Source organism: Hevea brasiliensis, chromosome 1 (assembly GCF_030052815.1).
Source record: "Hevea brasiliensis isolate MT/VB/25A 57/8 chromosome 1, ASM3005281v1, whole genome shotgun sequence".
NCBI classification, from domain to species: Eukaryota; Viridiplantae; Streptophyta; class Magnoliopsida; order Malpighiales; family Euphorbiaceae; genus Hevea; species Hevea brasiliensis.
The window spans coordinates 119129560-119141869 of record NC_079493.1 but is presented as its reverse complement, the minus strand read 5'-3'; the positions used below and the strand labels follow the sequence as shown (position 1 = coordinate 119141869).

At 35.2% G+C, this 12310-nt stretch overlaps 1 protein-coding gene across 1 annotated transcript; it reads left to right on the top strand.

Annotated features, from left to right (window-relative positions):
* The first annotated feature begins 327 nt into the window (after positions 1-327).
* On the top strand, positions 328-1117 carry LOC110649631 (uncharacterized). Its single transcript, XM_021804293.2, has one exon. It carries the CDS (start codon positions 458-460, stop codon positions 848-850), a length of 393 nt encoding a protein of 130 aa, XP_021659985.2. The 5' UTR covers positions 328-457; the 3' UTR covers positions 851-1117.
* The last annotated feature ends 11193 nt before the right edge of the window (positions 1118-12310 follow it).

The window sequence follows — 12310 nt, the reverse complement described above, 5'->3', positions numbered from 1 at the left end:
CACAGTCCAATTGTAAAATACCCACCTTCCTTCGCAGGCCCGTCAAGTCCTCACGTCCATTCAACAACCACCTTAAAAAAGTGTACCAAAAAGCACTTAAAAGCCAGCAAATTGACCTATACGCTCCACGTGCACAATCTTATCCACTTCTCTCTCGACCTTTTATCATCTGCATCCGTCTCCACGTTTCTCATCTAATACTCGCTTCTATATTTGTACCTAATTTCATTAATACCCTTAAACAATGATCTGTATTCTCATTTATACCCCCGTGTACAATACATCGAAGCGTAAATTTTGAGCGGATGCACTTTGTGTCGATAGAAGAAAGTAGAAACCCTTCGCCTAGCTTTTATCCAAACCATGGTACGCAACCATCTCCTGTGTTCGTAGCCTCTTGGTTACATTTTCTCCCACTGAACACTTCCAATTTTCTGATCCTTCTCTCTCTACGTCCATGGCCTCTGCTATCACGTTCAACTGCTCCCTAACCGCTCCAATCCGGGCCTCGCCCGGATCCGCTAGAAAACCAGACCAGAATCGCAGGACTGCTTCTTCCACCTGGTGGGCCCCGCTCTTCGGCTGGACCTCCGATCCCGACTACGTAAACTCAATCTCCAGCACCGGCCCTTCCGACATTGATGGATCCGATGGGCAATCCGCTAAGTCGAAGTTCGATTCGGAACTGGATCGGCGAAGAACCAGATTCGCTCTGGGTTGCTTCACAGAAGAGAAAGCCAGGCAGCTTAGAAAGAAGACAATGGAGAGTAGTTCGTTTCATGATATAATGTACCACTCTGCGATCGCGTCTCGTCTCGCGTCCGATACATCTGGCCGGTCCCATAAGTAAGCCGGAGCTACGGAGTCCGGTGAGTCCCCGAATAGTAGGGGCCCAAAATTTGTCGAAAACTCGAATTATGATTGTGATACGAACATTTTTTTTTCCTTTTTTTTTTAATTTTTGCTTTTCGTATGTGGGGTTGAGAACACTTATTTTAGGGTGAGTACTGTATGCTTAAACGGGCGGATCTTCGGTGAACGGTCATTTGTTGGCATTCTCAGCATAATCTGGTGTGCATCTTATGGCAATCTCAAATGGTATTAAATTATTATTGAATATTGGCCATCCATCTAGGTACTCACTCATTTGGTAACATAGCAATCACAGGTACTTGTGATGATCATGCCGTGTCATCATGTGCCATAGGTCTATTCATGGAAAATTATAAGATGCACCGGTGCACTAGGGCATTGTATACTCATAAAAATATAGCTATTACATGAATTATGGAATGTGAGTTTCATCCATCTATGAGAGAGAGAAGAGCATATACTTCTAAAATAACTAATAAAATCTCACCATTCCTTATTTTTTCTTTCTGGATAATATTTGATAGAGAGTTGAAAATTTATTAATTTTGTAAATATTAACGTTTAAAGTGGATAATTATTAATTTAGAATCATAATTTTAACATTAGATTAAAATTTAACCCCTCACGAGGGTATAACTATTAATAAGATCTAATCTTTTAAGTATTCAAACTAAATTAACGAGGATAATAATTAATTTTTTTGGTTAACCATGTCCCATAGTATTTAATAAGGTATATCGTTTATTGGAAAGATCCATTTATCTGCGGAATTAAATTGCAAAGGGATAATTTGGATTTTATTTTTGAATTTATATGATGAATTGTTGGAATAATTGAGCAGTAGTGAATTTCATCATTGGACAAGTGAATAAAAATATATGCTATTGAAGATCTCATGATTTAAAAATGAAATTTTTGAGTTTTGCTAATGAGAATGAGCAAATTAGGATTATTATATCTTAAAGTAGATGAACCTTGTAAACAACAAAATTTGTCCCTGAGATTCTCAAAATTTATCTACGATTGTTTTCTGCCTAATGGAATTCCTACTGTTGTTAAGACAACAGGAATGGAAGGAAAATGGAATAGTTTTATCTGAAAATTGTGTCCGAACTCATAAGGTTTTGTCTAAAAACCATTCACGAAGATTCCCATCTCGGGGACGGAAGGAAAATGGCCAACGGTCGAAATTCGAAACTGAGAAGCCCACATAAACTCTTAACAAGGTGCAGGTTTTAGACAAACCAGCTTCCATTACTGTCAAGGAGAGGGAGATAGAGAGTTTCTTATCTCTCTTTAGGCCCGGTGGTGAAGGATACATGTGAATTAATTCATCTCTCTTCTTCTTTTAAATTAATCATGCTTTGGTCAGGCCATAGTTATTTTGTTGTGGTTTGAATGAAGCATATATATTTGAGAATTCACTCAACTACCTAAAATCAATTTTCATGAAAAAAATTATTTCACTCTTGTGGTTTCCTTAACTACTAGAATAGAATGGACAAAGTAAATAATTTTAGCAGCACTTGATGCTATAGCGTCAGATACTATACAACCAATGAGGAAAATTACAAAATTTCTTGCTTACATGTATTAAATTCAAGCTTAAACAATAATGAGTAGCATTTTATAAGCGTTGAAAACTTCACTAAAAATAATTATAATGCCAACTCTTATATCAAATTAAAATTAATTGAATTAAGTTTCTGTAAAATTATAAATTTCAATAAGAAAGATAAAGTCATTGTGGTTTGCTATTTTGGTTATGTGCTTCATTCATCATTCAGGCTAAAAATCCACCACATTTTGTTCCAGCAAATATTTTGATACATATATCAAAAGGGTATGATAGATTGATTTAGAATGTGCTCGACCATTAGCATTGTATTGAGGAAAGAGACAAATTTTGTGATTAATAGTTAATTTGGGATTATAATGTTATTCTTGCATTGTTGATTGAAAACATTTTTTTATAATATTTCATGATTTTTTAAAATGAGGATTTGAATTTGTGGATTACTGAGACATGAATTTGATTATTGAACCACCCATTTAATAGCCATTACTTTAAAACTTTAAATCCCTATCTTGATGGTCAAATTTATGGAGGGATAAAACTCCCTCAAATAATCCTTTTCAATGCCTTGTTATGATCAGGCTAAAACTCTCATCATTATTAATTTATTATCAATTAATACCTATAAATGCAGTTATTAGCAGCGTTCTTTGATGCATTGGCTATCAGCACATGCAAAAAATTAATTAAATCATTCATAGCCTAAAATAATTATTAATTTAAATAAAATTATTTTTAGTGCAAATAAAATTATAATTATAATGTTATTGTTACATGATTGAGTTTAATTTTCTTGGCTTAATTCCTATATTGCTTTTTAAAACATTTCTTATGGTCAGCGGTGTTCTGTGCTAGAATTTAATGCAATATAAGTGAGAAAATTGTGCTTCAGGGTAAAACATGCAGGTGGTTTGAGCCCCACCATTTTTTTTTAAATATATACTATAATTATAACACATTAACTCAATAATAATAATAATAATAATAATAATAAAATTTATGAAGTTGAGATGTTTTATAGTTGAAAAAAGATAATAATAATCAAATATTATAAAATGTGAATATCTATTCAGAATATTTTAAAAATAAATATATATTTATATGCTTAATTTATAAGTGGTTAAATGACAGTATTTTTTTATATAATATATAGTAGGTTGTTAATTAATAAAATATAATCAGTATAACATTGAAACAATTATGCTGCAAAATTTTCTTAATTTTTAGTACGAACGCCTAAAGGGTGGCCTAATTAAATGAATATTATTATATTTATATTGCTTAAATATTTTTCTTAAATTAGTTGTTTCTACGTGGATTAATGTGGGCATTATTTAAATTAGTTCTTAAATTTATTTATTAGAAAAATACATTATAAGCTACAAATATAAATTTTAAAAATAATTTTAATAATAAATATTATCATTATAATATAACTACGTAAATATATAAAAATAAATTAATATTTTAATAAAAATAATACATTATTATTAGCGGGCATTTTCAGAATTCAAGATGAAGAGAAAGTCTTTCCGTCCCTATATTTGAGATGAAAAAAAAATCTTTTTGTTCATACTCTGCATAATATTAGAAATAGAGTAAAGTCAAAAAAAATAAATCAAGTACCAGTAAATTGGATTGGAATCGGGAACAATTGATAACCATATTACATTTTAGCTATCTCCACATTTAATTTTGCGTCCTTCTCTGTTTATAGTATTATACAAATTTCTTAAAAAAATTGAAGACACTATATTGTGTTGAGTTGAATCCCTAGGTGAATTTGATTATTGAGCCATCCATCAAATGGCAACTAATTTAAAACTTAAAATCCCTATTTTTATGGTCAAATTTATGAAGGATAAAACTCCCTCAAATAATCCTTTTTCAGTGCCTTGTTGTGGTCAGGCTAAAACTCTCATCATTATTATGAATTAATATTTATAAATGCAGTTATTAGCAGCATTCTTTGATGCATATTGGCTATGCGCACATGCTACTGAGCATTAATAAATTTGAATAATTGCCGACCATAAAGAAACAGAACCCATTATGAAAACCCATAAACAACTGGAACTGCCATTCAACTATGTATAGCTCAATATATAGCATATTTAATCACTATTGCACATGGGTTTTCATTGCATTGCATAAGATCTCAATGAATAATCCCTTTTCTTTTCCCTAATCCATTCTTTTTGGGTTATGATCACTTTGATTCTGATATGTTTCTGTTGATTCCCACTGCACACATGCAAGAAAAATTGATTAAAAACTGAGATAAGTGGAAAAAAAAAAAAAACTATGTATTTCATACATGTAAAGATGTATCCTTACCCTTATTTTACAAAGAAACTATTTCCATAAAACGAAGTTATGATCTCTGCACTATATATTTGGGAGAAAGTTTATAGAGATAAGGTATTGCTTTTTAAAGTCATAAGTTTGTTTGGAGCAAAGTTTTTTTTTTTTTTTTTTTTTTTAAGTAATGCTAGTTTACTTATGAAAAATAATATTTGTTTTTTGTTTTTTATTTTTTATTTTTTAAAAAAACTTCATTTTTCATTTTCTATGGCAGATAAGAGAAAACATGAAAAACATATTTACTTATAAATAATAGAAAATAAATTTCTAATTAAAAAATAAAAATTGTTTGTGTATTTAATATTTAAAAAAATTATTCATATATTTCACTTTCTATAGCGAACAAGAGAAAACATAGAAAACATATTTACCTGCAAATAATAGGAAATAAATTTCTAATTAAAAAATTAAAAATATTATTCACATATTTTACAATTTAAAAAAATAAATCATCATCAATATATTTAAAATTTTATTTTATTTTTAATTTGTTATTATGTGTTATTTATTTATCATTATAAATAAATATTTTCTAAATAAGCATTTTGTAACACCCCTATTGGTATAGCCTGGTATATTTCACTGTTCCGGTGACCGGTGTCGGTCCGGGCAATTAATGGGATTAGGGCCACACTTAAGACAACTTGAAAAGCCATAAACACAAATAATTAGTAATGTTTAATTAGTTAACTATAAATAAGAAAAACAGAACATAAGAGGTTAAACGAGCCGAGAATCACAGCGATGAGTGACCTCCTCGGGAACGACTGCGAAGTCGTTTTAAACTCAAATTTCGAACCGTAAAAAGTGACGCTGCGGTCCTTAGGACCCTTATGGACACAGTGGAAAAGAGAAAATCACGAAAAAGAACTGTTAAGTCAGTCAAATAATTAGGTCAGGGAGCCGGAAGAAATATTGGATTATTTGCAAACCGGGATGAACCGGCGAGGGGCAATTTGGTCAATTGACCCCGAGAGCTGACTCCTGACCTAACTGTCAAATAAAATCGGAGAAAAGAAAATTTCGGAATCGGGAATTAAATTAAAGAACTAATAGAAAAATTAAAAAAAAAAAGAGAAAATGAAAAAGTTGAAAAGTTGATGACATCATCATGATGATGTAACTATGACCTCATAATTAATTTTAATTTAATTAACTAATTGACTAAGTCAAATTAAAGACTAAAAACAAAATTGAAAAGTCCATTTTTTACTTCTTCTTCTTCTTTTTTTCCCCTCTTTCCCGTAGCTCTCTCCTCTCCCTCTCATTTCCATGAAAAGCCACCATTAAAGCTTGCATACAAGCTTTAATTCTTCCACTCAATTCTCATAACTCCCCTAAAATACCCTACTAAAGCTTGTTATTACTACTAAGAAGGAGATTACAAGGAAAAAGAAGAGCAAAAGTTAGGGTTTTGAAGATTTAAGAAAGGTTAGTGTGTTAACTTGTTATTTTACTTCTTTAAATGCATATGCAATGGTTGACATGAGCTTAGGATTTATGAAATGAAATAAAAACATGGGAGAAGGACCAAACTGAAATTCAGCCTAGTTGAGGGGAGTATGAAATTGAATGGTTTGATGCATTAAAATGAGTTTAAAAGCTTTGATTAGTTGAATGGTTAGGACTAAGTGCACTACTTGTGGTTAAATGCAAGAGTTAGTAAGATTAGGGTTTGTAGGTTAGGGTTTGTGAACCAAAATTGGGAGAAATATATAAATGGCATGTTGGACCTATTGTGAAGTGAAATAATGGTCAATTATGACCAAATAACTTGTGTGGGAATGATAGGAAACTAAGTTAAATTCGGAGGTCCAATGGTCATGCTGCTGGCAGCATGACCAAACCCACTTTTAAGGACCAAAACTCAAATTTTACAAGTCCAATTGATATGCCACCAATTGGAGATGAAAATAGACATAAAAGAGCACAATTTTCATTAAGGAACCATTGCCAAAAACTGACCAAAACTTGGTGAAACAATTGACCAAAGTGAGTTGATAGCAGGCTGCCACTGCACTAAACTGACCAAATGAACAGTAACTGTTCATTTGGTCATAACTTGAGCTAGGTAGGTCAAATTGACCTGAAATTTTACCAGCAATTAGATATGATATAGACCTAAAACTTTCATGAAGAACACCAACCCAAATTATGCCATTAACTCATTCAAATCATTGAGCAAATTTAAAATTTCTGTACTGAAATTCTGCAGATTTTTAGTTGAGCAGCAATGTTTGGATAGCTATAACTCTCTCTAGAAAACTCGGATTTAGGCGATTCTTGAACCGATGGAAACCTAAGACATAGTACAATATTTCATATGAAGAAAGTGAGACCAAATTATGAACTTAACTTGATCAAACAATTGACCAAAGTTGAACCAAAAATCTGACAGCACCTAAATTGCAGTATGAACAGTGCACGTGAACAGTAAACTTATTTTGGCCATAACTTGAGCTACAAAACTCCGATTGAGGTGATCCAAAAATGAGAATACACTTAAGACAATAAGGAACATTTTCTATGAAGGAAATTTTGTCAAATTCCAACAGTAGATCGACCAATGGAATAGTGCAACTTCGGAAAACCAAAACCGAAAATTGGCAATTTTGCCAAAATGACCTAAGCTTTAAACAAATGACCAAAACCAACAAGTTTGGTGACCAAAATGTGGTATGTGGGTGAAGTTGGAGTTCCCATACCTATTAAGCCTTAGAAAGTCAATAATTTGACTTGAATAGTGCAGTGAATAGTAACCCGAAACACAAAATTTCGAGAACGTCGAATTTAACACGTTAGAGTTAGGTAAATGTGAAGCTAAGTTTATTTTGAATTTATTTTAAGTTCTAGTACTGAAACATTGTAAAATTGTGTGTTTCAGTTGAAAAGAATATCGGGAAGGAACCCGAGGAACCGAGTCGAGGCTAAAGGACGACTCGTTTGAGGTTTGTGCACAATATTACTATGCTTTAAAAAAAAAATTCATTGATTAAATGAATGAAATATGCATTTTATTGTTGCTTTGAATTGTTGAAAGTATTGTGACCTTACTTATGATGTTTTGATTCAAATTGTGAAAATTATTGTGTATATTTGAAATGACAATGTTTAGCAAATTGTTAAGATAAGTTTTAAAACCACAGTATCATGACCATATATTTGAACACCTCACTAGCACGACTAGTGGGGGTAATTAGTTTCGAATTTTGATTCCTTCTCTGGAGAAGTGTTGAGGTGTGCCAGTAGAAGAGGATGTGAATGGATATCCATATATTTGAGCTAGCTAGCCTTGTGACATGATTTCTCTTTAGCCTCTGGCTATCGAGATTCATGTGATTTCTCTTAGCCTCTGGCTATTGAGATTCTATTTGTTTCGAATGGCATGATTTAACTGTGGGTTTTATGAAATGTGTTTTGATACTTTGAAATAAACTTGGTTTACATGTAAAATCTTACAATGCATGATTGTATTTAATTTTCATGTTTAGTCAAATTTTTGAATGAATGTGCTTTAAGTTTTGCATAAAGATTATTTTAGTATATTGTGCACCACTGAGTCTTAGTACTCAGCGATAGCTTTTATTGCTGTCGCAGATATAGAGATTAGAGGAGCAGCAGACTGAGCTGCTGAGGTGTGTGAAGTCATCAGCTTGAAGTCTTCGGGTATAATTTATACCCTAACTGTAAATATTTCTTTTGATGTATATATTGCACATAAATGTATGGACATGTACATGGGTCTTGAGCAGCTTGTACAAAGTTTGTATAGAAGTTGTAATAAATTTTAGTTTGGACTTCCTGAATGTAAATTTTAGTATGATGAATATATAAATTGTTTATCTTGAATGGAATACGAATAAATGATATTGATGGACAGTATTTTGAAGAAATTATTGAACTTGTGAATTTGAGAAATTGATTGAGATTGAGTTTGAAATTGAAGTAGTGGTTGAGAAAAACTTTTAGAAGTGCTTTTTACAGGTATTCGAAGAACTGTTTTCTCAAAATACAGAGGAAACTCTGTCAAAATTTTTATAAAATTTGCGGAAAACTAAAATGGCCAAAAATATTAATTAGTTTTAATTTCAACTAAATGTTTTAAATACTTATTTGAAATACTCACCACTTGTCAAAGATAAGAAAATTATTTTAAAATCCCTTGTAGGGTACTTAATGAGCTATCGGTAGGTGAAGTTCAGTAGTTCATTAGGTATTCTACGGGATCATGTTATGCCTTACAGAGGGGTAAGGTGTGACATGTTTTAGTGGTATCAGAGCAAGTTTTTGAATTATGTTTTAAATTGTGAATTTGTGTTTTTCTTTGTTAAGTACAACTGCTCAATGTCCATAATTGTTACATACAGTGCATTACATCATGAATATGACCTAACGGAGGGAAATCTCCTTGTGTTATTTGTTCAGGAGATACCCTAACTTCAGACTGAAATGGAAGAAGGGGATCGCTCAGTTGAGCAGTCTGTTGAAGCTGAGGCACAAGGGGAAGCCCCAGCTTTACCGAATGTCAGTGGGTCAGCAGCACCAGCCCCACAAATGCCGCAAATTCCTGCACAGTTCGCACAGCAGATAGCGGCAATGTTTCAACAAATGGCTGGGGGTATGCCTGCTCAAGCTCCACCCCAACCACCTGTGGCACAACCACTGCCTCCAGCCAGACAGTTTGATAAATTGCTAAAGTATGGGGCTGCAGAATTTAAGGGTACAGTGGACCCTTTAGAGGCAGAGCAATGGCTTGAAAGAATGGACAGAGTGTTTAAGAAACTGTACTGCCAAGATGAGCTGAAGTTGGAATATTCTGTGTCGCTACTGCAAGGGGATGCGTATGATTGGTGGAAGACCATCCCCCACAGCTTGGCTGAACCACCGATCTTGACACAGGATGACTTCATCGAGAGTTCGAGGCAAATACATCCTGGATGCATATGTTGATCGAAGCGCAAGAATTTTTGAGTTTGAAACAAGGGAACCGAATCAGAGTAGCAGTATGAAAGAGATTTCTCAAGGCTAAGCCACTATCTTTGGAAGCTTAGTCTCCACCCCAGAGAGATGCAAGAGGTTTGAGTCAGGGCTAAGACAGTGTCTGAGAATGCTAGTTGTGGTTTTATGACATCAGAATTTTTCTGATTTGATCTCACAAGCGTTGGAATTAGAAAGGATAGAATCGAAGGGGCGGTGAGGAAGGGTTCACAAGAGAAATCGAGAAAAAGACAAGGGGAAAAATCGGTTGAGCGAGTTACGTGCTACCTCTGGAAAGAGAAAGAAGTTTAGTGGACCCAGGGTCGGGGTGAAAGATTTAGTAGAGGCAGATTTTCCGACAGAGACCCCTAGGTCCGGCCAGTCAAGCGAGGGTTCACAGCGCCCGCCCGTGAGACTTGTGGCAAGATTCATGGGGAGTGTTATTGGGCCACTGGAGCTGTTTTAACTGTGGAGGCAAGGGCCATATAGCTAAAGACTGCGTACTAGTGCTCCGAGATATGGTCCAGCTCCTACTCGCCGAGGATCTATTCAGAGTCCTGCTCCCGGAGGTTCACAGTCAGTTGGCAGAGGAAGAGGCAGAGGTAGAGGCACTGCTTCAGCAACAGGCACGATTGGTCGATGCAGACAAGGAAGTGCGTCAGCCAGAGTCTACACGATGAGACAGCGAGAAGAGGCTGAGACTTCCGATGTGGTAGCTGATACATTCTCTATCTCTGATCAAGATGTATTTGTGTTGTTTGATCCGGGTTCAACTCATTCATATGTTAGTGCTAGCATAGTCAGTTCACTTGCTGTTCCATGTGTGCAAATGGGTTTTGAAGTGCTAGTAACTAGTCCGTTAGGACAAGAGGTCCGGGTCAACAGAATCTATAGAGACTGTCCTTTGGTGATCCAAGGACATGTTTTCCTATCAAACTTGATTGAAATGCCCTTCAGAGAGTATGATATCATCTTGGGCATGGATTGGTTAGCCAGGCATCACGCCATGATTGACTGTAGACTGAAGACAGTCACTTTTGGTCTCCCTTTGTACGGTGATGTGGTAATACACGGGGAGGCATTTATCGCCATCAAACATCATTTGCACTAGCCAGAAGAATGATCAGAAAGGGGTGTGAAGCATACTTGGCACATGTGATAGACACCCAAGTGGGGAGTCCAGCACTAAGGGACATCCCTACGGTATGTGACTTTCCGGATGTATTTCCTGATGAATTGCCAGGATTACCTCCAGAAAGAGAGGTGCAGTTTGAAATTGATGTTATGCCTGGTGTGGACCCAATCTCCATAACGCCATATAGAATGGCACCTGCAGAATTGAAAGAGTTGAAAGTGCAGTTGCAAGAGTTGCTTGACAAGGGCTTTATCCGCCCTAATGTGTCACCTTGGGGAGCGCCGGTATTGTTTGTAAAGAAGAAGGATGGCACTCTCCGGTTATGCATTGATTATCGGCAGTTGAATAAGGTGACAATAAAGAATAGATATCCATTACCCCGCATTGATGACTTGTTTGATCAGTTGAGGGGTGCAGCTGTGTTCTCCAAAATTGACCTGAGATCAGGTTATTATCAGCTGAAAGTACAAGAGCAAAGTATTTCTAAAACTGCCTTCAGAACCCGCTATGGCCATTATGAGTTCTTGGTCATGCCATTCGGGTTAACTAATGCTCCGGCTGCTTTTATGGATCTGATGAACACTATTTTTAGACCATACCTCGATCAGTTTGTTGTGGTATTCATAGATGATATATTGGTCTATTCGAGGAATGCAGAAGAGCATGATAGACATCTGCGGATTGTACTGCAGACTTTGAGAGAGAAACAGCTATATGCCAAATTGTCGAAGTGTGAATTTTGGCTGAAAGAAATATCTTTCTTGGGGCATGTAGTATCAGAAGAGGGCATTAAGGTAGATCCAAGTAAGATTGAAGCTGTCCTTAATTGGAGGCCACCCAGAAATGTCACAGAGATTCGCAGTTTTCTGGGTTTAGCTGGATACTACCGTCGATTTGTGAAGGGATTCTCCATGTTGGCATCTCCATTGACCAAGCTACTTAGAAAAGATGTAAAATTTCAGTGGACGGATAAATGCCAGCAGAGTTTTGATGAATTGAAGAGATGTTTGACTGAAGCTCCAGTCCTAACTTTACCTACCCCGGGTAAAGAATATACAGTTTATAGTGATGCTTCTCACAATGGGTTAGGCTGTGTGTTGATGCAAGATCGAAATGTCATTGCCTATGCATCACGCCAGCTAAAACCGCATGAGAGGAATTATCCAACACATGACTTGGAGCTTGCAGCTATTGTGTTTGCTCTTAAGATCTGGAGACATTATTTGTATGGGGAGAAATGTTATATCTACACAGATCATAAGAGTTTGAAGTATTTGGGCACCCAGAAAGAGTTGAATTTGAGACAGAGGAGATGGTTAGAGTTGATAAAAGACTATGATTGTCTGATAGACTATCAGCCAGGGAAAGCTAATGTTGTGGCTGAC

Bases quoted from the DNA above. Each gene is read 5' to 3' on its own strand.
- LOC110649631 (XM_021804293.2), top strand. From the start codon at position 458: ATGGCCTCTGCTATCACGTTCAACTGCTCCCTAACCGCTCCAATCCGG.